At 37.7% G+C, this 26,153-nt stretch overlaps 2 protein-coding genes across 9 annotated transcripts in view; both read right to left on the minus strand.

Annotated features, from left to right (window-relative positions):
• Positions 1–179: 179 nt before the first annotated feature.
• Positions 180–11,685, minus strand: lbr (lamin B receptor). 2 transcript variants are annotated; one of them, XM_079887873.1, is made up of 14 exons: positions 11,553–11,685; positions 8,739–8,913; positions 8,235–8,426; positions 7,763–7,849; positions 4,816–4,993; positions 4,270–4,466; positions 3,110–3,164; positions 2,747–2,941; positions 2,339–2,442; positions 2,062–2,187; positions 1,800–1,968; positions 1,580–1,660; positions 1,368–1,490; positions 180–1,267 (listed from the first exon to the last, which is right to left on the minus strand). In XM_079887873.1, exons 2-14 carry the CDS (start codon positions 8,901–8,903, stop codon positions 1,107–1,109), a joined length of 1,833 nt encoding a protein of 610 aa, XP_079743999.1. In that variant the 5' UTR covers positions 8,904–8,913; positions 11,553–11,685; the 3' UTR covers positions 180–1,106. The 2 variants fall into 2 exon arrangements, with proteins under 2 accessions (XP_079743999.1, XP_079743998.1); XM_079887872.1 differs by having other exon boundaries at positions 4,816–4,996.
• A 1,519-nt stretch (positions 11,686–13,204) lies between these two features.
• Positions 13,205–26,153, minus strand: part of enah (ENAH actin regulator) — a 109,724-nt gene continuing 96,775 nt past the window's right edge. For 4 of the 7 annotated variants that reach the window (XM_079887383.1, XM_079887382.1, XM_079887381.1 and 1 more), the window contains 9 exons: positions 23,634–24,368; positions 22,000–22,331; positions 20,531–20,670; positions 20,319–20,367; positions 20,125–20,176; positions 19,690–19,756; positions 17,435–17,519; positions 16,683–16,740; positions 13,205–15,761 (listed from right to left, as the gene is read on the minus strand). In XM_079887383.1, the coding sequence (XP_079743509.1) occupies positions 15,724–15,761; positions 16,683–16,740; positions 17,435–17,519; positions 19,690–19,756; positions 20,125–20,176; positions 20,319–20,367; positions 20,531–20,670; positions 22,000–22,331; positions 23,634–24,368 (1,556 nt within the window). In that variant the 3' untranslated portion in view covers positions 13,205–15,723. The remainder of the gene's footprint in view (positions 15,762–16,682; positions 16,741–17,434; positions 17,520–19,689; positions 19,757–20,124; positions 20,177–20,318; positions 20,368–20,530; positions 20,671–21,999; positions 22,332–23,633; positions 24,369–26,153) is intronic. The other 3 variants (XM_079887387.1, XM_079887385.1, XM_079887386.1) reach the window with 1 other exon arrangement.

Raw genomic sequence — 26,153 nt, forward strand, 5'->3', positions numbered from 1 at the left:
ATCTGTCATCTGTACATTTCATTTTGCAGTAAGACATGGCAATCTGTTTGTCTAGAGTGGTTTAATTAATAATGGGTATTAAAAATGGCATTTTTACAGAAATTGCTGGTCAGGATAAACAAAATTTAACAAAATTGAACATTCTAAAATTTAACCAGATAAATAACATTGTACAATGCTTCTTTTCACTGCGATTAAGTAACAGCTCATCTTAGTTATAAACACTTAAAACTCTCATTAGGACAAATATGCCCACAAGTGATATACTTGCATAAAACATATGCAAAAGTAATAAGTTAAGAAAAGCCTTACGTAACACATTCACAGTTGAGCATTGTCATTTTAAATTAAAACCTTAATAAAAATGTAAAGAAGTTACGCTACCTTGTACAAGATTGAAGTTCAAAGCTCAAAGTTTTTGTTCACAGCACACAATTAAGAATTTGAAAAAGATACTGGGATACTTCACATAGTGCCTGAAACAAAAAAGCAAATGTTTACAGGAAAATCTGAGGTAGCAAAGCCAAATTTTGTGAACTTTGGATAAAAGAAAGTCTTTTAGCATAGTGCATAATGCCTAAAATGCAAACCCTAACTACATTTTTGTATTAAATATATACAGAAATTAAGAAAATATAGTTTTGTTGTTTTTTTCTTCTTCACAAATTGCTGGTCCTGAGAAAGAACATTACACATTTTCTTACTATACATATTAAAAACAATATCCCATCATACACAATATACAAAAGCATTACACAAATTGTCATTACAAAAGGTCAACGGTAAATAGCCAAGCAGATACTTTGACTGTGTATATATGTGTACATAAGATGAGATGGCAAGTTACGGATTATGCAAAACAAGAAGAAAAAAAAAGCACATCTGTACAACAATATACATTTTTAAGACATCAAGCTCTGAAAACTGAAGCAGGGTCCACAATCCGTAAACATTTTGTGACAAGGCAGAAAATTTGGTGCTCTATTGCGAAAAAAGTCAAATATTTAAAAAAGACAGCAAGCTGCTAACAACTCATTCCCAGTCTGATGTTCAATGTCATCCTGAGACATTTTATTTGCCCCGAGTGTCCATAACAGATTGAGTTCTCAGTATATCCCAGGGAAAATGCGGTACGGGACAGCTTTGCAGTACTCTTCCCACGCAGAGCCGTACTTTTTCCTGCACTGACGCTCGTCCCGTGCATTACGGTGCACCAGCAGAGCGATCAAGTAGATCAGGTAAAAGTACGGGATCAAATGGTTGAATCCTAATGGAAAAGTTAGGGATAAAATGGTGGAATTGAGTAAAAACAGACTGATAAGAAAGCTTGATTTCATCAGAACGGTGAACGGAATCTGAACACTTACCACATGGTAGAGACCATGCCAAACCCATGATGATATCACCCAGGTAATTAGGATGACGGACGAACCCCCAGAGACCAGACACAATAAGACTCTTTCCAGTTGCAGTAGGAATAGTTTTCAGGTCTGATAAGGTAAAGATAAAACTATTTTAGACCAAACAGTCTTAACAATTTATGTTTATTCTTTAGTTTTATCCGTTTTAAAACACTTACGAGACACAGCCGGGTCAGAAGGGTTTTTCCTGAAGGCAAACTTCTGAGAGTTGGCTTTCCGGAAAATGTAGTATCCAACTCCTGATGGGAAAGTTAAAAAAACCTCAAGTTTAAAGTCTGAACATATCAATATCCTGTTCTTATTGGCTGAATTAGCATCTAAATGTACTTTATGGTGTAGCTAAAGAAAAAATAGTAGGAAAATGTGTCAGAAACTGACCATTCATAGTGATGAGGGTAACAATCCAGAATACAGAGAGTTCGTTGGGATGGCTGACTAGATAATACGCTTGGCAGGTGAATGTAAAGGGAACAAAAGCCAGATCTCCAAACGTCAACATAAATCCGAAACCATCGTAGACTATATCCATCATGGTCAGAAGTTTCTCCTGAAACACAGAGTGATTTAATTCGAGTCAGTTCATGGTTTCCACAATGCATTAAGAAATAATTATGTTTGTTATGGAAAACCTTTGTTGTACCTCATGCCAAAAACCATCAACAACCCAGAGGAGCTGGAAGATGTTAACCAGGAGCATCGCTGGAGAGGGATTCTCGAGATTCTGGAGCTTCATTTCAGCGAGCAACATCGCAAAGTTAATCAATACCTGTGGAAACAAGCAAGAATTATGTTTCTTCTTTAACTGGTTAAAAAAGTACACTTTAATAAGGAAGAAAAGTTAAGGAATCACTGATTTCATCTGGCAAATTGCAACATTTTGACCACAAGAGGGAGCAAAAAACAATAACAATACTCACCCAACCCATCAGGCCTGGGCGCATTTCACAGAAGAACTTGATATCGAAGTTTTTGATGCGGGGATTTAACTCTCTGCCCATGAAGAAATCATAAATGATGTAGCCTAGAGGAATCAAAAGAATAATCTTTTAAATCTATTAACTGTACCTGACATATAAATCCTTCCTTGCAATCTGTATAAAATGATTTTATTAGAAGGCTTATCTAGTAATCATAAACAACTATGACTGGTCTATTTTAACTAGCACTGAGGAATGTAACAGGAAATACATGTCAACTCTGTCTGGATGATCATTTGAACCTGAAAATGGGTATGAGAACCTTTAAAAGCCATAGAAGTGAAAATACTCTGAACCAAAATGGGAAAAGTCAGTCAACACAGCTTGATCTCACACTATTCATCTTACCAGAGTTCCCTCCAGGAGCGAGCTCGTCCTCAGACGCCCAGCGGGAGCGGACGAACAGATAGACGCTGAGAAGAGTGGCGATGAGCAGGGCCGAAGTGCAGAACTGCAGGAAGTGAGCATGGATGTAGCTGAGATCCACCTCCTGGTACACGGCAACACCTACTGCCACAGCCGTGAGGAGGAGAGCATAGAAACCTGACGGAAAACAGAAGCTGAGATCGTCAAACAGCTCGCTCACAAATATAGAGTAGTGAAGATTTTAAAACCAAACTGAAATAAGCTTCATTTTAAGGTTTTTCAATCAATGTCAAAACAAAAACTCAATTTCATTAACATTAAAATGTATCAACATTGAAGACTGACCATTAATCCTATATTTCAAGGTTTTCCCATTCTTGAGAGGCATTCCTTCAACGAGCTGTAAAAAAAATAAAATAAATTAAAGCTAAATAGAAATATATAAAAAAAAAAAAAAAATGACAAAAGCACATGCACAAAACTGAAAATATATATAACTATATATATATATAAAAACTCATTTAAAATTTTAATAAACACTATAATAGTTCATGTTTGATAAAAACAAGCTTATCATATTAATCTTAGTATTCTGCATCATACAAAGGATTTTCCTAATATTTCAATCATAATGACTAAAATCATGATATGAGTTATTTTATATTACAGTAATCCCCAAATGTTTTATATATTGCATAACCATGTAGTTAGGGATGCAAATATATGAAAAATTTGGCCGATACTGATAATCCTTTATTTGAAAGCCGATAACCGATATGTTGGCCGATAAATCTAAATCCAATTTTTTTTTCAATTATTTTTGAAAGCCTGATTACACAATCAGGGACACAATCAAAATTGATTCATAAACAAATCTGACAAAAAAGTCTGACAAAGAGCTGTTTTATAAAGATAATCTCGCAATTCTGATATGAACTTGCAATTGCAAGAAAAAAGCAACTGCGTGTTATAAAGTCAGAAGTGCAATATATAAACCCGCACTCTCTATAGACCTTTTTTCTCACAATTGCGACTATATATCACGAAATTCTGACTTTTTCTCATAATTGTGTGATGTTAAAGTCGCAATTGTGAGATATAAACTCGCAATTCTGAGATAAAAGTATTTTCCCCCCAGAATTAGACTTTATAAATCGCAATTACAAAAGTCAGAATTGCGAGTTTATAATATTAAATTATTGCTAGGCAACCAGGTCCTTTTTGTTTCATAAAAACCCAGAATCATCTTGAAATAATCTGTTTAACCTCAAACTCAGGGAAAAGCACTGCAATTTTTAGATCCTATCATAATTACCCTTAAGCTGCTGGAAACGAAACCAGATGTTTTCCAGAGAGGCTCTCTATCAGCATGCCACCTCTAGTGATTAATCTAATCTAGCCTGCTTCACTGCAGCTAACAGGCAAAGCAGAAACAAGAGCCACAGAGTTATGTGGTCATGTGCCTAAACCCGGGTCACGGGGAGTCATGTGATTGGGAACCGTACCTTTCCGACAGGGAGCAGGGAGAGGAAGGCCTGGAAGAGAAGCCAGAGCAGGACGATGCCAAAGACCTGAATGTCCCAGAGAGACTGAAGGGTAGGAAGCTCAAGAGGAAAGCTCTGGAGACTGGCATCCTTCTGCCCACCGAGAATGAGCAGCGCCAACACAGCCACGGGCAACAGAAACATCAGGAAGAATACACCTGAAAGAGGAAAGGGGCTCCTTTATTATAATCTTAACCAATGATTTATTTGAAATATGCCAGAAATAATCAGAGAATTTCAGACAAGAAATTCTGGTTGCTTTACTGTAGACTTAATGTTTGCATTAAAAAAGGCCATATTCTACACTTTTTTTTTTATAGCATTTTATTTTATTTTTTTATTTGTACTTATGTTAGTCATTTAGTTTCATGACATAATACAAGATAGATGTTGATAAAAATTGGTAAAAGCCATTTTAAAATGCTCTGATAAACATTTTGCCCCAAAGATGTGTGCTGCGAATATCTACACAGTACAAAAGTACATTAAATCACTGACAAAACTCACCAACTCTTCCACCAAACTCCAGATCAGTTGTCTTGATGGCAACAGGTGTTTTAGTTTGTGATAATGCCTCTGTCTCTTCCTTTTTCTCCATCTCTACTGTCTTGCCATCGCCCTGGTCCTTCCTGCGCCGTAGATTGTAGCGTCCACCTGCCTGGTTCTCTGATTCAGTCTCTGTCTTCTGCTGAACATTACAATGAGTCAAGACAAGACAGCATTCTAAATGTGAACACTTTATTTACTGAACACAAAAGAATACAAACACCCAAAAAATCCACACCCATAAAAACAGAAACACACGGCTGTTCAAAAGTTTGGGGTTAGTAAAAGAAATGAATACTTTTATTTGTATTTGATGCATGGCCAAAAGTGACAGTAAAGACATTTATGATACAAAATATTTCTATTTCAAACAAAAATATTAAGCAAGCAACACAACTGTTTTCAACATTGATAATAATAAGAATGATAATAATAATACTAGAATGATTTCTGAAGGATGTAACACTGAAGACTGGAGAAATGGATGCTCAAAATTCAGCTTTGCATCACAGGAATAAATGGCATTTTGAAATATATTAAAGGGGTCCTATTATGCTTTTTCACTTTTTCAACTTAAGTTAGTGTGTAATGTTCCTTTTCGAGAATAAAAAAGATCTGCAAGGTTACAAAGTCCACTCCAAAGGGAGATATTTTATTTAACAAAATCCACTTTTCAAGAACTACAACGAACGGCTTGTTTGGACTACAACACGATTTTTCCAGGCTTTAAGAAGTCATAATGTTCCTCATTTAAATAATCCGCGCCCATGGAATAAGCAAAAAAGCGGACGAGGCCTGGATGAGCTGCTGCTATATCAAAGAGATGCTGTTTTTTCCAAAGGCTGATGAACTTAGAGTGGTTAAAATGTATTTTATATTTATTTTGAACATTATAATCCCGATGTTTATCTGTGCACAGCACATTTTACAGAGAAAAGCTTCCAGAACCAAGATGCAGGCTACACACATAAGCTTCTCCTGAAATGGAGCAGTTTCGGGACAATCTGTTGTTTATAGATCACAACTTGTAATTATGTCTTATTATTTGTAGTTGCATTTTCTATTAACAGTTCTAATTATAGGTTGTATGTTGTTGCTACACTCGCCTGTTAGCCAACATTAGTGTTGATATAGTGTTGTTTACTATAGCTTTTGTGAGGCTGTTCTCCGCCCCTTAGGAAAATTAACCATGTTTTTGTGATCGATTACTGTTTGTATAAACAGTTTTCCGACATATATCATGATTAAATGGGGATAACATCGTATCTATAATGTATAAGTAAAACATACCACTCTGAAACATCCTGTGAAATCCGTGCTTGCAAAGTCCATGCATGAAATCTGTTCTGCACTGTCCTCTTGTTAGTGTTTCGAAATTGCCGCCATCCTTTATATTTACACTAGAGAAAAACGCAGTTATGGAGGGGCGGGACATTTCCCGAACACGCGCTAAGCGCTGCCAATCACAACAACCTGGGCCAGCTAACCAACCACAGCACATTTAGAATTTCGGAAGGGGCTTCATCGAAAACGACGTGCTCGGGACAGACTGGGAAGAGTAAACGGGACAGACTAAAACATATTCTAGTACACCCCAAAAACAAAATCAAGACTTTGTAAACGGCCATAATAGGACACCTTTAAAACAGTTAAAATTGCAACAATAAATAACTGCAGCCCTGATAAACACAAAAGACTTCTTTTCAAAAACATTTTACTAACCCCAAACTTTTGAACTGTAGTGTTCATGTGTTACTGTCCCGTTAAAACCACTGCTTCCCAATTTGAGAAACTCTATAGAGTCAATAAAATAAAAGTATGTGTGTCATGCTTTGACTCAATGTTTCAGTGGCAATCGATCTCACTGTCAGTCTATAGCCACTTTCCGACCAAGTAGTTACAGGAACTTAGTTCTAGGAACTGTCCACTTCTAAACAGTTCTAAGAACTACTCTCCCCCAAACTCGGTTTTGCTGTTTGCGTTCGCACTGGCCAAGTGGCCATAGGAACTGGTAGGAGGGGTAAGGGAGTGACGCAAGCACTGTGACTTTTATTTTGACGGCGCTGAGAACGCCAGAGCAAACAATGCTCGCATTCTCTGTGTTTATTAGTTAGCGATCTGTCTAACAGTACTATTTAATATGTTATTAGATAGAACTGTTATAGAAAGTAGACAGTATATGAAAAAAAGGTTATTAGCCTATGCCGTGTGGTTGATGTCCAGTGTTGCTAGCTGGGCAGATAAACATAATCATGTTTGGCTTGGTCCTCTCAAAGTTGTGTTGGATTTTCTCTTCAGCATAAAGGTTTAGAGACCCATCTATCACTGTTTTCCATGTTTGTATAGTTAGTTTATGGAGTAAATATATAGGCTATAATCTGTGTGTTTACATTCTAGCTGTTTTAAAAATGGCGGGTGCTGGTGTTCCGCGTGCGTTCGGTCAATCAGCGTACACTAACGTCACGGGTAGTTCCTATAGTGCTGGTTTAGACCCTACTCTGAAGTAGGACCTAAATTAGTTCCACCAAATGGAGTTCCTAGAACTAAAATTGTTCCTAGTTCCTGCGGTGCGAACACGCCGACATCCGGGTACTTTAGCCAATAGTTCTAGGAACTGTGAAAAGGTTCCTCCGGTCGGAAAGCTGCTTAAGTCAAGAAATGTTACTATTTTGTGACCGCACAACTGTAAGGGTAAAGCAGTCGGGTCATGCTTTGTAAAGCCCATTCAATTGTCCCATGAGGAGAAACATGCTGAAAAACGTGAGGGTATGATTAAACAGAAACCGCAGTCAGCTTTAGCTTTGTGTGGACAACTAAATGGGCTCCTGTCACACATGAGAGGCACAACATGCATGCATCATGACATTCCAACCTTCACTAGACCAGTTTCTAACATATAGACCCATACCTCAGTGATTGTGGAAGCTGTATTATCTGTATTATTTTCTTCTTTCTTCTCATGTTTGCTGTTGCTATTGTTCTCATGTTTCATCAGCTGAGACAGGTGACAGTCAAGCACACGTGAGGTGAACCCATGAGGAAAGACAAATAAGATAACAGCATTAAAAGGATTGGGTTAATGACTCTGAATTAGATTAAACTCCTATACTTAAAATCAACACAAAAATGCCATCACATGAATAAAACAGATTTTAAAATACATTCAAATAGAACAAAAATATTTTAAATTGCAGTAATATTTCACAATTTTACCGTTTTCTTATATAAATGCATCCTGGTGAGAATAAGAGACTTCTTTGAAAAAGAGACTATAGAGTGTGTGTGAATCTGAACATCCTGGGTTAGATAGATCATGCAAAGAGAAAGAAAGACCGGAATAAAGCGAGCATGTGTTTGTCCTAACAAATGAGCGTCCTTACCACGGGTGTGAGTCGGACCTCCAGCACTTCTTTGAGCTTTTCCCTGCGCACTTGCACATCTGTGGTGCGAGAAGAAGATCGACGGGACGTCCTAGCAGGAGAACGGGAGCGACTACGACGTGGGCGGCCCGGTGAGCGAGAGCGGGATCTGGACCGAGAGCGTGTAACACCCTGCTTAAATACGGTCATGCTCTGCAATAAAGAAAACAATATCCACAAGACACTGCAAGTTAAGTTCAGTTAAATTTAACTGCTATTTCCGGAGGCATGGATTAGAACCTAGAAATTAATACATTTTGAAACCTTTGAAGAAATATTATTACATTAAGAAACATTCTGCTCACTTTCTAGGTCACTAAAGTAATCACATTAGAAAATGTGTCTTTGATCAAGTGAACTCATTTGTACAGATGGTCATATGTTTTGGCTCTAATTGTAGCACAAGAAGCCATTTGAATCATTCTCAAATCATGCTGGAGAACATGTCAGAGAGAGGTTTCATACCGTGATGTCAGATTCCTTCAGCTCCAGCTCAGTACCATCTTTGTAGATGACCGTGTAGAGCCGAGTCTTGCTGTCGTAACTCAGTACCTTGACCTCATAATAAAGGTTACTGCCAGGCCAGCGGCCCATTACAGTATCTCCATTTTGAAACCTTGTAGCCGGCATTCTCGTTTACCTACAAAACAATTAACACAAGATAAAAGGTCTGCATCCCAACCAATTCACCATGTTTTTTTTTCCCACAGGAATCGGATTAGTATGATGGCATTGTGCATTCTTATGGCCTTTCCAGTTTAACGAACTACTAAACATTAAACAACATAACAGTCTGGAAATTACATACTAGAAACTAAATGCTTCAACACTGACTTAATGATAGTATTATGCAGCAGTGCAGCCCTTAAAGATGAAGTCAGTGTGTAACTTCTGTGCCAATAGCATCACCAAACTGATTTTTCAACTGGTTTAAGTACTCAGACAGGTTTTACAAGACAAAGTCTTTCACTGAACAGACAAACTAAAAAAAACACATGGTGGGAAAACAAAGATTTGATGTAATCAAAGTGCCACAGTGTTTATATTTTTGGGAAATGTTACCCATGAATAGCTTACTTACAGTTGTCTCTGCATATTAAGCTGGGATTTACATTGGGAAAAGCACACATCACCTTTAAAAAACATAAGGCACATGAGCATGTGTGCTTCAAAACAAACTAACAATCTAAATTCTTTCTAGACCTAAAGATTCTGTGTGAATATTTCAGACATGTTCAATGGTAAACCTATGAGGGAAACACCAGAGTAGCTGCACATGGCCTGATGACAATGAAGCGGTGATGTCAGCTGCCATCTCAGAAGTGCTGATGCGTCTGAACTACACATCCACACTGTACTCTCTGCACCCGCACTATTGTTGAGCTCTCAATGGCCTTTATGAGCGGGATTCTACTATCACACAGGTAACAAGCTAACCAAAGAGATGACTTTTACTATCCAGCCACAGACAAAAACAATCCATAAAGAAAGACAAATAGTAATTACTAGTAATAGTATTGTTTCTACTCAACCGGTTCTTTAATTTTGGATCAACAGATAATTTGCCCCATTTGGTGGGTCTTTCAAGCTTAAAAAACCCAAAACAAGATTTCAAAAAAGAAACAAGTTTGCAACTGTTTTACTGCAATACACTTTGCATAAATAATATAATCCCAAAATAATAATAATGTATTCATAATGCAGATTTTTTTCATTGTTGCAGTCTAACGATTATGCTTTATTATTATTATCATATATTTGAACAATTTAAAAAACTATCACTTCACCACTGAAAGACAGTAACGCTTGGTGCTGATTTAAAAAAAAAATAGATGTTTAGAAATCCTTGCAAAGAAATTTTGTTGTAACGACCAAACACCACCATAACATGAAGCAGTTTCCTTACCACCAACACATTAATGATTTTAGCACTTGAGCAAGGCCAGACACATGTGCAAGTAAAAATTCCACTCACACATATAGAAGCATAGGCTATTTAGCAGAGTCAAGGCACACTCCGTTAAAGGAAACACCCAACAATTCTTATTGAAACCACACGAAAAGTACAGCCCATAAAAACATAAGTCATCTATCCTAAACCATCTAATCCCATGAACACATTCCAGACATTCTTGAACCAAAACACACTGACACACACCCAACAGAGTTGAAGTCCAGCACTGCAGAAGTCCCATGTGTTTCCAGAGTTGAAGTGAAACTACAGAGCAAAAGATTTAAACTGTGTGAATGTGAGTGGGCGGGGTCTGATGCCTTTTGTTATGCAAATGTAATGGCACAAGACGACACACGCGCGCTTTACTATCACTGCCAGCGGCTATTCGAATTAAAACTTACTACAGAAAATCTGACTTGTTTAAGTCAACAGTAACTTGTGTCAGACACTGACCACATTTGTGAAATTTTAATTGCACATTTAAGTTACAGACCAACGAAATTCCTTAGCTTTGGCGGACTGAACATACATCCTGAAATATTTAGCCAAATACAAAAAGTCTGTAAAATAAAGTGTTGTTGTGTTTATGCTTAGTGTTTTTCATGTGATACGGAGGCACACAGAGCATTCACGTGCTGTTCCTTTAACACAGCAAAAAGAATGACAGGAATGGAGGGAAAACGTCATGTATTCAAACCATTGTCAGTCCGCATGCGAGAGGCTCATAACACAGCACCATTAAATCACTATTAATAAACAACGAGTACAGAACCCAACTGTTATAATGAGCTAGTGGTGTATTTAACACATATTTAATGCCAACCCACAGTCAAAAGACCATTAAAAGTGGTTATTTAGCGCAAAAGAGTGGAATGACTGACTTGAAGTTTTGTATACAAAATAATGAAACCGAAAGGTCCAATATGAAGTAGCCTAAGACATTAACTTAAACAGATATTAAAAACGAACGCAGAATTTAATTGTGGAGATAAAACATACGAGTTGTGTGGACGACAATAAATGCGCGCCGTGCCCAAGTTTCCTGTGTAACGAGCCGGCTGGAAATCGAGTTATCATTCAGACCCAACACCAAAACAATGATAAACAGCTTTAGTCACAAAAAATAATTAGTATAAGTGTTCGGTACATTATATGCAGAAAGTAGTGACTGTTAAAAGCAATATATTATGTTTACTTCATAAAGCAAGAGTTGCGGGCGGACCGAGCGCTGATCAAGTTCTGTACCGTTAACTACGCAGTCACAATAAAGGCATTTCCAGACAAAAACATTAAACATGCAAAGTGAATTCATTAAGATTTCTTACCTGCAATCGATCTTAATCTCCTAATAATAACTAAAGCTTCTCCACGGAACTTCATAAAATAAAGAATATTGTTTTAAAAACTGGCCCCCGCTTTGAATACGTTCCTCCCTCCGTGACCGCTCAACCTACCAGCGACCTTGAGGGCGGGAAGCTCTGTGATTGGCTGACATGTCCTGTTTTTAAATTTCTGAATTTTCTGATTGGACGGCGGAGAGGTTTGCGTGAGCGTTGATTGGAGACGAGGCATTTGAGTTCGAAGGGATTTGGGCTTTTACAAAATGGAGTCCTGTCTTGCGAGACAGTTGATCAGTGAGATATGGAGGAGACAGGACAGCCGACGTCATAGAATGTGCTTCTACCGCGAAAAGTTTCTTGTAAATGTTAAATAATGTACTTCATTAATGTAATGTTTATTAAACTGGAATTGACGTTAATATAGTTGATTTTTCAGTAATGAAGTAAAGTAATGCTTTTGAAATACATAAACTAATAACTAAAAACGATACGTCTTAGAATCTGTTGGAAGTTTTCTGGTTTTAATTTTATTTTCAGATTGATACTGTTCATAAATGCTTTTAATCGCCCACTTCTGATTTATCATGTTGATTGAAAGGTATTTCTATATTAAAACACAGAATCTTTTTTTGTCGCTATGTTATATTAAGCTAGGCTACTTATCTTGTCAATAGTAAATGTGGTAGCCTAACCTAACGTTACCTTAGAAAACAACGCTGAATAAGATGATCACCATAAAGTTTAGAGTGAAAACAACAGACGATTACATTTTAAAGTAACGTTAATATATAGGACTACTGAGCTTTCAGCCTACAATTTTTAATCATGTGAACTTTGTAGGGCAACTAACATTGTGAAGTTTGAAATAGATTTCTGTGATATAGCCTAATTTACATTTGTACAGATATATTACATTATTAAATTAGGTTATGAGCAATAGAAATCTTATATTGAATGTAAGTTCTATAATGACTACATAATATGGTTCCAATATCTTTTTCCTTTTTTTACAATAAACTGCTTAATTTAGAAAAATAATCAGTTTGCAGACTTATTGACCAATCAAACGTGTTCATCACAAACCAGCTTTTCTTAGGTTATGCTGAAGAGTAGGTGCACAGCAGTCTCACTCTGTTTCCGTTTTTGCAAAGTTGCACTGCTACATATGACTTCAGGAGAACCGTAGCATTGCCTTTACATGCTCAGTCCTGGAGCTGTCTCAATTTGTGCATATTGGTGCTTGAACTGCTAGTAGCTGCTTTCTGGCCCAGTAAGATTGCACTGTAGGTGCCTGTGTTTAAGAGGAGTATGGTGTTCTATAACTATTCGTGGAACTCATCTTTAGTTGCAGTTTTATTTCAGTCCTGCCTTCTTCCTGTTTGCCACGACGGAACAGTGCAGCAGCAAACAGAAAAGCATCATTTGCTTTCGATGAGGTGTGAAAGTTGAAGTTATGCCATGTTAAAACAAGGTGCAAATGAGTAAGAAAGTTGTAAAGTAAATTAATAACCTGAATGCAATTTAATTCCTTCAGGATGTGTTTGCTGCTTTGAAAAGGAAAATACAGTGAAGTAAAACTGTGGTTTGTCATGTAATCCATTTCTGCTTTTTAATTCATAAATAAATGCAAACAGCAATGTATTGCAATTTTTATTTAATTTGCTCAAACAAAACAATGTTAGCATGTAAGAAACTTCTAATTAACATGAAAACAGTATGGTACAACATGAACGATAAAAAAAAAAGAAACTGAAAATTGCATTACAAGGACATTCAGTTGAATCTGACCAGCAGTCTGCTCATAATCGAATCTCAGTGTGCTGACAACACCATCAATGTTTTCCTAATATTGTTCAACTGATTTCCACCAGGACAAAGATTCACTTCTCAGATCCCACCAGCATACATGGTGTTAACCATAACACAATCCACACTGTAATGCAACAGAAAAAAAGGACACAGAGAAAAGAACGTGAATGCATGTTTGATTTTAAACAAAGATCGTAAGTGTCCTTTGTAACTCACTGAAGCAAAATGCAAAACAAATGAATAAAGTTATGGCAGGCCCTAAATTAATACTCTCTATATATACGCTTTTACATTTTTGACATATCAAATGCAATTTCCGAACAAGGCACAAACCATGAAGATCACAAACAGGTTTATCCAGGAATGAATCAACCCTGATCAAAACATGTTGCTTAATCTAAAGACCGATCAACAATAGTTATTTGTCGTCAAAACAAAGGGATCTGGAGATTGTGACGTTCTAGAGATAACCGTTTAGCTTTGGTGATGCTGCCGATCACAAAGTGCCGGCCGTCTTGTCAGCAATAGAATCATTTGAACTTCTACGGGTTTTTAAAGTGCAATCAATGCTGTAAACACTCTATACAAACGTTCTTATTCCTTGAGAGATTATTTTCGAGTGATGGTATTGAACTACGCAAGTGAGAAGAAAAAAAAAAAAAAACTACGAATTGATTGACAAGTGAGCATAGCATGGGGGAAATGGATAACTGAGGAAAAATCTGATCTGAGAGAACGTCAAAAATGTTCTCCGTTATTCTCCTCAAAATTTGCAAAGCCTATAATCACACTTCATGTTTGTACAAAGATTTCGGTCTTAAAAAGCACATTTCCCAATAAAAGTTCCCTAACAAAAGTGTGTTGGAAGATAAAGCCCCTCTGAAAAACAGCCAAGTGCCTTCCGGTGTGCAGAGAGGTAAAACAATAAATGATTGGACCAAAAAAAAACAAAAAAGTCCCATTTAAAAAGCTGTGATGTGCTGCTTGGCCCTCATTAGACACTCCAGACTTGTTTGGTTGGTTAATACTCCATGCAAAATGAATAATTTGCCATACATGATCTTTCACATACTTGCATCCAAAGGAAAATGAGTAAAATGTCATACCCCTGCAAATTTCTTATGGCTATAAAGAGGTGTCTGTTGTGAACTGCACTTTTGAGAATGCGTATGGAGAACATTCATACACAGTTTGAGGGCAGAGTGGATGATCGATCAAAAACAAAAAGAAAAAATGCGTAACAATGCTACACTTATTGCTTATGAACTGAAAACAAAATTATTTTTCGTGGCAACCATTTTTCCCTTACCGTTCATAAGAAGACATGCACTGAAATCGAAAGAAATACGAAAAGAGCCTACGGTGAATAAAAAGTTCATAGTATTTCTGGTTAGCACTATCTACAGATACGGTCTGAGCTGACGTTGACGTCAACCTTAACTTCGATTGGCTGAGAGGATTTTGGTAGAGAGCTACAATGATGTACAGTAGAAAGGCATTGTCCTTCGTGATCTTCCCGAACACTTAGCGAACACACAAGACGAAGAAGGTATACAGATAACAGTGGCTCATTAAAGACAGCCTGTTGAGCATTCACTTTTGAAAAGAGAAGTCTGAATAATAATGGAAACCGACCAAAAGCGCGAGTAAGCTACCTGATGTGGTCATGGCGTACATTAGAACAGGTTGACTGAATGACTTGCAGGTATAATGTTTATTTTGTCATCATTTTAATGTACATATTCTGGTTAAAATAGTAGGAAGACAAGCTTTAGAGTCCTGCAGCAATAGACCATACTCGTTTAGTTGGCCAGATTCAAGGTTTTGCTCTATACAAAGCCAACTGAGTTAACGTTACTTCACCACCACCATTACCACCTTTTAAAGTCATAAACAAAGCCTGCCCTTTGCTAAACAATGTGCCGTAGAATGAATGTCATCTGCTTGATTTACAATTTCACTCTTCAATGGTTAATACACTATGTAATTCAGTAATAGTTTGTCTATTTTCATCATTTTCTTTCCACAGTAAAAGTCATCCATTGCATACTGACAGTCACTTCCTTAAGACTGTGTCCTGACTTCCCTCAAGATGGGGCTTTTGGTGTATGGCGTCGCTTTGAGGCGTCTGGTTATCCTCTCGCTGATACGCCTCCTTGTGCCCCCCCACGCTCAAAGTTTGTCTTTCCCGGCATCATACTTGACAGATCCACCGAATTAACATGGTTATTGTGATCACCACTGGTTAAAACTGTAATTTTCCATTTTCATTGCTTTTGAGATAACTGAAGCTGACCTCTGAAGAGACAGATTGTGATTAAAAAAAATACAGGTGCATCTCATCCTCCTATGCAGAGTTTGACTTGCCCAACTCCTCCCTGATTGCTGAAAACACAAAGACGACAAAAGAATTAGGCACAGTCCTGGCCAGATCTGTAGATTAGTTACATTTTACACAAAAATATTACAGTCAAAGGTTTAAACACCTAATCATTCATTATTACTTTTTCAAATATGTTAAAACAATATGTCACTAAAACTATGAAAGAACACATAAAGGTAATATGGGAATATATGAAACTTTTAATTGAAATTTTGTAAAGACAATTTCATTTGTATAAAATCAATTAATAGTTGAAATGTATTTATAAATGTATTTATTTTTAAATTTAATTATAAATAAATACTATATATATATATATATATATATATATATATATATATATATATATATATATATATATATATATACACACATACATACACACACATTTATATAAATTTTTTTTTTTTTTTTTTTTTTTTTATTATTTATTAATTACATTTATTTATTATACATACACACAAATATAAAATAATAAATGCTCAAATAAATTACTATTTATTATTATTAGCCTAGATTACAGATTATTATTTCTAATTAAAAAACATCTGTATAAAAAAAGGGAATAATACATTTAAAAATGACGTTACATTAACAAATCATTTTGATTTAAAAAAAAAAAAAAATAGTATTACTAATTTAAAATAAATTAGCCACAGTTTACCTAAATTTCCACTAGATTTCCTTTAACTTTTAATTGAGGGAAATAAGGGAATTTTATTATTATTATTATTATTATTATTATTATCATCATTAACAACAACATTATCAAGCATTTAACCATAGGCCTTTAGATCAAAATGTTTTAAGATCATGAGAAACAAATTAAAACTTTTGACTGTGTGAGTGTCGAGTATTTTATTTCTAAAAGTATTAAAAAGCTCAATCATATATTGTGGCAATACAATGCAATAAAATGTTACCATCAATAAGTTCTTCTTTCAGCTTTGATAGTTCCTTCCTCATCTCTTCTAGAATGTCCTAAAAAGAAAATCAATACATTAAGAATTGGATCAGAATACTGTTTGTTATATACAAATCAAACTGTTTTCAGGTCAATTAGATTGCGTTCAAGACTAGAATATATACACTAGAATGCAAGAGAAATTAGATCCCATAAGGACATTGTGCCAAGTAAAAATACTGATGTGACCCTTTGCAATGAGTTCTTAGTATAAGCTATAATATCAAATGCAGCTATAAAAGTATCAAATGACAAGAGATCCAGATGAGTAGGTGTATGCTATAACATCAACACGAAAAGTCAATGAGTGCAGCTACTATTAGTAACTCTTCAACAACAAAAACACACTGAGCACTTGGCGGGGGAAAAGATGAGGCAGACAGAGCTGAGCGACTCGAGTAACTGTGTCCTCAGATAAGTGAGATTCCTACATATGCCTTTCATATCTAACATGCTCATTCATAGAGAAGGGAGGTACAGTATTGCCTTTGTATAGAGGACTATAATTGTACACACCCACAAAAGCGTGGACTTTCAACCAGTAACTCTCCCTCAGTTTTTTAGGAAGTGCTGTAATGAGAAATTGTACCACTAGCTTTGGTAACACTTTGCCAACGTATTGAGGAAGTGAGCCCCTCTATCAAACCCAAAGGGCTAAAAGGTTAAATGAGTTTCAGTTCAAGTTAGTTACTTATTGGTTTTGAGAAGTACCTGTTTCAATCTGTCATAGTCAAGAGCTTCTGTTGGCACCCCATTGGCACTTATGGATCCGGTAGGAGTTGGTGTAGACCTTGGTCTAAGAAGAAAAGATATGGTGTGAGGCAAAGCTATTTTAGTCACAGAAGTCGACACTGTGCAGTCAAGATGCAAGGCAGAAGTTAAGTGACGCACTTTAACAGTCATTTCAGATGCTGTGTAAATCTACACTGTTACAGCACCAATTACAATTGGTGATTCAAAGAATCAACACAGCATAAACATGGGATATGATTCAAGATATGTGAGGAAAATGCAGGATATTTCAGATTTCAGGTACTTGAAATTGCTGTACTGAAAAGGAAATTCACACATCCAGATATATATATGTATAACTGGGTGACATGAACATGAGCCTTGAGAGGAGCTGCAAATTCATCAAAAGCAACACATTTGTAAAGTCAACCCCAACAAAAATGGCACAGCAAACCAAAAGCTTAAGACAGGATTCACACTTCAAAATACACAATGCAGCTGCCGTATCACTCTCATGCTTGTCTGAAGCTGAATCAGACACAATACTATTGCCAACACAATAATCACTGTAGGGTAGAACAAGGGAAATGAGGGAAATGACGCTTTATCTATCCCATCGGAAAAGAAACGAATGCTGAACAGTGGGTTGCCTTGTGTAGAAAGGAAATAGAAGTCAAGCGGATAAGAACATTGTGACATAGCTTAAGAGTCAGAAACAAATTTCAGAGCAAGACTTATGTGTGAGATACAAGCGTGTACAGCCTGAAGGCTTTGTATCAAAGCTTTCTGCATTTTATATGTGAAAGGATAAACCAAATTAAATGCACATTTGTGGGGGGAGGAGGGAGCATGTTATCTTTGGGACCAGGTGGACAAATTGGCAAGAGTGGACAAATGCTCCAGCTTTCTGATATGACCTTTGACGACACCTAGTACTGTACAATATATCAGGACGCTCTAATAATGATACTATGGTTAATCCTTCATTGCTTCCTTCCCTTTCTCAATGAAAAGAAACATTTGAAAAGGTGTTTCTCTATAACTATGTGCACTTTATTTTAATTACAATTAACAGATTTTTTTGAGGATTATAGTCTTGGAAACTTCATTTTTATTAGGCCTTAATTTACTTTACATTATATATAGATGTTATTGTTTCACTCTTGTCCCATAAGTGAAATTATTATAAACTATTTTAACATTTATATTGTGTGAAAATTATTTATATACACTACCATTCAAAAGTTTCCATTCAAAGAAGCCTCTTATGCTCACCAAGGCAGCATTTATTTGATGAAAATACAGTAAAAACTGTACTATTGTAAAATTTTAAATAACCATTTTCTGTTTTAGTATATTTTAAAATTTAATTTATTCCTGTGATGGCAGAGCAGAATTTTCAGCATCATTACTCCAGTCATCGGTGTCACATGATCCTTCAGAAATGTGCTTATTTGGTATTTATGATTAATTTATTATTATATGTATATAAACGCAGCAGGGACACATTTATGGTGATTATATTGTTGGCAACAGCAAAATATTTGTGTGTAAAAAAACAAAAAAAAACGAATAACTGTAGACAATCACTGCAGCAACCCTCATCCTATTTAAAGAGCACTCTCAGCAAACAAAGTCTAGAAAGAGTTCTCAAACTAGCCTCTTATACCTGGTTAAGGAATCATAGTACTTGTCAGTACCCATCTGATTTCTCCATGGTGTGTCCCGTCTGTGAGAGTAAAGAGACTAACCAGGTCAGAGGTCAATAGTGTGGGTCTGAACTATTTATTTTCATAGTAATCTTCTGAAAGCACTAGGTCTAATTTAGATGAAAGGAGAAGTATTTAATTTTCAGTGTAGCCCTAATGAAAGGTGCTTCAATCATTTGTATAACTGTATGTGCAAATGCCTGAATGGATGGTATATACAAAGCAAAAAAAATAAGCGAATCCTTCAAATAAAATGCTGAACAGCTCTAGTACACACAGATCTGATGAGAAGCAACAACACTGTGCTTTAGTGATGTCAAGCACGGGACCCGACTGCCTGCATTCTGACATGCGATTGTGAGGAGGCCTCCGGCCACAAGCACGTGATGCAAAGCAGTCGAAGCAACGATAATTCAATTTAGCTTTAAGAAAGCGGGACCTGCCGAAGAGTCAGATCCCAAAAGCTGGACATTTTTCTTCAAAAGGCACTATGAATTTGTGGATGTATAACATGCAAATTATTACCTTCCAATGACTGGTGATTTGCTACCATTCATGGTGTTTGTCCTCTCCCAAGGCTTTCTGGGCATATCTGTAAAAGAAATGCAATGCAATGTTACATTTTATGATATTGATATTCTCATATTTTTTAAATAGCCATGATTCTCCAATGGTTTTGCTTCAAGACCCAGTTAAAAAAAAAGAACTGCACAGGCTCAACAATATGCTAAATTATTAACATGAGATAGACTGAACAGCTGCCAAATGTTGCATTAGTATTAGTAGCCAGTGTTAGATAACTATGCACTAAAATATTTTGACTGAACAACAAACAAAAGATATGGGAAAACTTCCTTTTTAAAGTTGATAACCCCATTTATTTTGCTAACCTAATGATTCATAAGGAGCATTATTATTGGTTTTATCATTTATTTTTATCATTGTTTTCCCCTTGCTTACCTGGTGTGCTACAGGCTGACACTTTTGGAGTTATGGTAGCCTCAATGTCATCCTAATGGAGAAATAAAGAATATATATTACTGAAAATCCATCACATAAACTGTATGATCATATCAATAAAATTAAGAGTAGTCTATATGTACAGGTTTGGACAGAAACTGTATACAGCTGAATGAGGCATTATATTAACTCACAGCTTTCTGTTCAGGCTCTGGTGATGATCCCTTCTCAGCAATTCTTCTCCTGTTGGTATCAATGGTACATATTCTTACATTTTATTTCATTTCTGGCTATGATACAACATTTTTGATAATTGGCCTCAGAAAAGAAGAATTTAGTCATTTCCAAGACTAATCATTGTTTGAAAACATTCTGGCATTAGAGACAGATAAAGCACGCAGTTTACCTCCTGGCCAGCAGGGCGCTCATCTCCTCCATTAGACCACCTCCTCCTCCAGGTAAAAGACCATTCCCACGGGATGCCTCGGGTTTGGCACCACCAGAACTCACCGTGGGTCCTGCTGCTGGAGCCAGGGGCTCATCACTCTATAGTAACATATAGGATTTGGTATTGAACATGTTTAGCATTTCTGATGAAGACATTATCCGTTTTAAGGCCTTAATTTACTTCAAGCAAACCAAAAAAAACAACAACTGGTGTGATGTAATTTCGAACAAAATCAGGCCAAAGCAGAAGTTCGTTTGGATTTTGTTTCGGGAGTTCGAAACAGCTTGTCAAAGTAAACACCTTTGAACTACCACTGGCGATTAAGTCATATGCAGGTGTGTTATGAGGCTCTGCCGCCCTTGACATGAAAATCTTCATCGGTTCATTTCTTCTGTTCATTCCGTCGAGTTCTGCCGCAAGTAAAAATTGACACTGACACTGTCTTTTCATGTAATACTGTAAAGCTGTTTGCTATAAAGCAATCTATTGTATAAAGTCCTATATAAACATGATGTGACTTGACTGGAGAGCCGAATTGCAGAGCTCATGCAAACATATCCACATCGCTATAGACCTTATTCACAACAGCGCCATCTTTGATTTTTAATGGGAATGAAAGCGAGGCTGTGAGGGATAGACACAGGCCCTGTCCCAAATGGCACACTTCATGTGCACTTTCGGTCTAACGGACTTACAATTAATGGACATGCGCACATGGCAGCCAGTCCATGAGACTGTAGGGTTTTTGACATTTTAGGTCTCAGAAGGGTGCTCGCTGCGCACTTTCGCCCAGCATGCACTGGAGCAGGCACCACAGCAGACTTCTTCCCAACAGTCAAAGCGGCATTACGTCAAGAAAGTGCAGACTCGTAGGAAGAATGCGAGTGTTTAGGGTGCCATTTGGGACAGGGCCATACTCTCTTCAGTGGGTTGTACTGTTAATTAATTGTTGGATTGTTTTGCATATGAAACACTGCAAAAATATCTTTCCAAGAAATTTCCCTAGACCAAAAAACTCAAGAAAACATTAGCTGTGGAAAAATATAAGTGATCTATTTATACAGCGGATTCCATTGAAAACACAGTAAATCACTTTCATACCTGTAATGGCGCTGCTCTGAATAAGGTCTAAGATCATATGCTTTTTAACTGCTGTTTTCTCACTGCTGTCATTTGTGTTGTTGTTTTTTTTTTGTTATTGAGAGGAAAGCGTGCAGCACATATTTACATATTCATCTAACCTCCTCTCCTAGTAGTGTATTCTAACAGTATTCTGATGCAAAGGTATTTCTTTTTTTTACCCCTACTTAAGCAAAGAGCGAAAAAGAACTTCGCCATGAGTATATCAGGGCCTTCAGGGAACAGTGTTAAGACATTTCAGGTGTAATTCAATGCAAATGAGAGTTTTACAGGCCTCAATCCCTTACCCTTGGCACTTTCTTTAGCTTGGCTCCAGCAAGGGCGGCTGCGAGCCCAGAGAGGCCCTTGTTCTCATCTGTGGTGGGCGAGGGGGTGAACAGACCCGAGGGCAAAGGTGGGGCAGGGGGTGGAGGTGGTGCTGGTGGCGGAGCCTGACCTGAGGGTGGAGGTGGTGGCCCAGGGGGAGGGGGAGGCCCTGTTGGGGTAAGTGTGGGGGGCAGAGGTGGTGGGGGAGGAGGGGGACCAGGGGGTGGTGGAGGTCCAGCAGTGGTGGGAGTCACAGTGGAGCTGGGAGGGAGGGGTGGTGGGGGTGGAGGAGTTGGCATCCCCTGTATTGAATCTGTAGGGATAAATAAAAAATAACATAATAGTTAGGATGCGTCTTTGTAACTTCCTGTACTGATCAGTTAAACTTTGATTTGTTCTACATTTAGGACTGTTTTAACTTGTGGGTTTTTTGCATTGTAAAATAGATTATTACATTCAGAATGAGCTAAATGGATGTCAGCACAATAATATAATATAATGTAATAGAATATAACATCATAATAATTATTCACATCCAAAGCTCATTCATAATAGTGAACACAGACAGATGACACTAATACATGATTGTCCATAGCTGATGATCATTATAACATCATACACAAGGAAGAAAGTGATGATTTATGGGAATATGAAACAAATCTGTACATAAATGTAACAAAATGCAGAGATGTAATTGTAAAAATACTAACTTAAAGCTGATGTTGCATCACTATGTATAAAGAGTAAAAATCTTCACTATTTAGGAAGGTATCAGCCTGACTATTTTTTCACATTTGGCTTTTTTGGGGTATAAACAGCTGAAGTTTATGTGACATGCATGCCTGCCAAACACACTCAAGTTAATCATATTAGTGTGTAGAATTTAGCTCAGTGTCAAGCTGCATCATGCACATGAAGTGTGAAGTCTAAAACCTCTTCTATGAATAATTCAGAGGAAGAGCTGATCTTATTTCTTTCATTGCTAATGACCTGACCTCATATGAAAATCTCCACTTATTGTATGCAGTTTGTAACATAAACCTAGTCAAAGACAAAAAAGGATTAATTTCATTGCTTTTTAAAATAAGGATCTTTTCATGAATCAAATTTGTGAATGTGATTAATAACCAGAGGATGTGGGGCGGCCAGTTATAGATCATGTAAAGCTTACTGTGCATTGACAGCTCACTTGTACATGCTAACATCAAGAACTTCTTCACCATAAACCAGTAATCAGAATGAGATGGTTGTGATAAACTCCAGAAAAAAGGATGAGAACTAAAGCGAAGACATCCGCTTTGCAATATGTGAGACTCAATTCAAAGTTTCACGAGAGAGTGGAGATGTGTTTTCATGCCATGCCATATCACACAATTACAGGCCACACAAACGAGCATTCATCAGACCGATGATCAGAGGAACCAGTACAACCCAACAGACAAGACAAAACAGCAAAACATTTCCTGAGGACTTTCATATTGAGCCAACAAGCAATCGATAGTAGCCAATTGTAGCCAATTGCAGCCAAAAGCAACCCAGCTCAACATGGCAGGCCCCCTCCTCGAACCCCAATTAGCGGGTTAGTGGAGGCTGAGCGACACAGAAGAGGCCTTACCCGGCTGGCTGGGGAAGTCAGCAGGCTGAGTGGGCGGCTCTGGAGCAGAGGAGCAGGAGTCTCCCAACCCAGAGTTTACAGAGTGCTCAGCAGAGGCGGGGAAGGCTGTGGAAGGAGAAGGGAGAACAGCAGGCTGGGGTGAGGGACAAGACACAAGGGGAGCGATGGGCAAGGTGGGTGAGGGAGAGTACAGGGGCGGGGGAGGGGGTGGCGTCGGGGGTGAAGAGAATGGCTGACCCGAGATGGGGGATGAGGTGTGGAAGTGAAGCGAGGTGGGCGGCCCGTTGGGCGCCGAGATGGGCGAAGGGGGTTTCTGGGAGAGCGGACTGGGGGCTGGGATTGCGATCATCGGGCGAGGGCCCGTTGCCTTGCCCGGGGGGCTGCTGATCATGACCGGAGGAGAAGGCGGTAAGGGAGTGAAGTTGTTAGCCGTCCAGATGACAGATTTGGAGGCCGGAGCTAAAGGAGGAGGAGCTGGGGCAGGGGGTGGCGGTGTGGGCGGGGCAGGTTGTTTGCGAGGGACAGTGGCGTAATGAGGCAGGACCGGGTGGAAGGCGGAGCCTAGCGATGTGGCGAATCGGGAAGCCGAGTGACGCAGGGGCGGGGTTGGAGGAGTGGCTGTGGAGGGCAATGGCGTCGGTGGAGGGTAACTGGGTGTGGAAGGAGAGACTGGTAAGGAGGAGGTGGTCTTGTTGTATTCGGGAGGTGGAGGAGTGTAGAGGGTGCTTTCAAATGCTGCACACAACCGAAGGACAGGACAGGACAGGGCAGGAGGGAGGTAGCAGCAACCGTGCAAAGGGAAAGAACACAAGACAAAGAGAGAAAGGGGGGAAGGAGACAGAAGAGAGAAAGGGGGCAAATGAAGCAAGAAAACCAGCAGAGACCTACAAGTCCATCATATGTTCTTATTTCTGTCTATGAACAGGGAACACACTAGAATTAGTACAATCGGTTAGCTGTGAAAACATCATGAACTGGAAAAGATAGATCAACTCCAACACATGGGCAAAATGTTACACAAACATCCTGTTTAGCATGTCGTACTTTCAGGAGACGGCATCGAAGGGTTACTGTAACTCCTGGATGCACGTGAGGTTAGGGTCTCGGTATCATCACACGCCTGCTAAAGGCTAGTCATGCACTCTCTGCATGCCAAGAAAATGATAATGAATAGAAGTTATGCTAATGAAAACTTGTTTGTTCTTTTTGCACTTTATACAGTTTAATATCACATTAAAATCTGAATGGGTTCAAACTAATTCAACCCGATACTCCACTGAAAAGTTTAACTGAAACAACATCATTGGTGAATAAGGAGCTGTGTAAAAAAAAATAATCACAAACGTATGCACTAAAAGTATTCAAATTTTCCAGGTCAGTACGTTTTTTTAAATGTTTTTAAAAGAATTGTTTTATCTTATGCTCATAAAAATATAGTAAAAACAGTTATATTACAAAATAATATTACAATTTAAATGAACTCTCTATTTGAATATATTGTATGTAATTAATTCCTGTGATAACAAAGCTGAATTACTTTTTCACGATTCTTTAGAAATCATTCTAATATGCTGATTTGGTGCTCAAGAAACATTTCTGATTATTATCAGTGTTGCAAACAGTTGTGCTGCTTCATATTTTTGTGGAATCTATGATAAAAAAAAATCTTTGATGTATAAAGATCAGCCTTTATTTGGAAAAAAAGTTAAAAAAATAAATAAATAACAGTTTTGTAACATTGTAAATGTCTTTACGGTCACTTTTGATCAATTGAATGCATTCTTGCTGAATGAAAGCATTAATTAATTATAATAATTATAATTTGCCATATATTTATGGGTGTTTATATAGGAAATGCAAGTAAATTCATGTTTTGGTTTATTGAGAGTGCACTGTAAGTGTCACTGCCTGCCATATGTTGGCCAAATCTTTCTGCTCTAGTGATTCTCATAAGCAGCCTGCAGACACAGCTGCCCTCCTGCTGCGTGAAGCCCACCACGCCCCCTGAGCACTCTTCAAAATACACGTCAACACACAGGCAAACACAAATTATCATGACCTACATTCAGGTTATTAACCCGTTCCCATTGTTCAAGCTGGCTTCCATGACAAGCAGCTTTTTTTAACCTATTTGTACCTTACTTTCTTCCATTTCACTGGCCTCCTTTGCGTTCCCACACTATTAGTTTTGACAAGCAGACCACATGACTCATGATGTAATGCAGTATGTTCACCAGAGTGACTTAATGAAATTCTTCCACTCATAAAGCACAGGCGGTTACATGGCAAGACCAATCGGCTGTGCTCTTTGGACTAATCCAACTTTATTAAATCAACTTGTGACTAGGGATCCTCACTCATACACAGTTTTTAATACTAATGAGTATTTATTTACAAATTATTGCATATCATGCGCTGAAGTAAAAAAAGTGAACCTTTAGCAAAAAGTTTTGGCTATTGTTATCCATTTACACCTTCCATTAAACTGAAGTACCTGTTTTCACTTATCCCTACCAGTGC

Source organism: Squalius cephalus, assembly GCF_949319135.1.
Source record: "Squalius cephalus genome assembly, chromosome: 12".
In the NCBI taxonomy this organism is placed as follows: Eukaryota; Metazoa; Chordata; class Actinopteri; order Cypriniformes; family Leuciscidae; genus Squalius; species Squalius cephalus.

Coding starts and splice junctions, on each gene's coding strand:
- lbr (XM_079887872.1), bottom strand. CDS start 8,903: ATGCCGGCTACAAGGTTTCAAAATGGAGATACTGTAATGGGCCGCTGG. Junction 4,467..4,815: donor GGAGTTTGGTGGAAGAGTTG/GTGAGTTTTGTC, acceptor TTCCTCTTTCAG/GTGTATTCTTCCTGATGTTT. Junction 2,443..2,746: donor CGCTCCTGGAGGGAACTCTG/GTAAGATGAATA, acceptor TGATTCCTCTAG/GCTACATCATTTATGATTTC.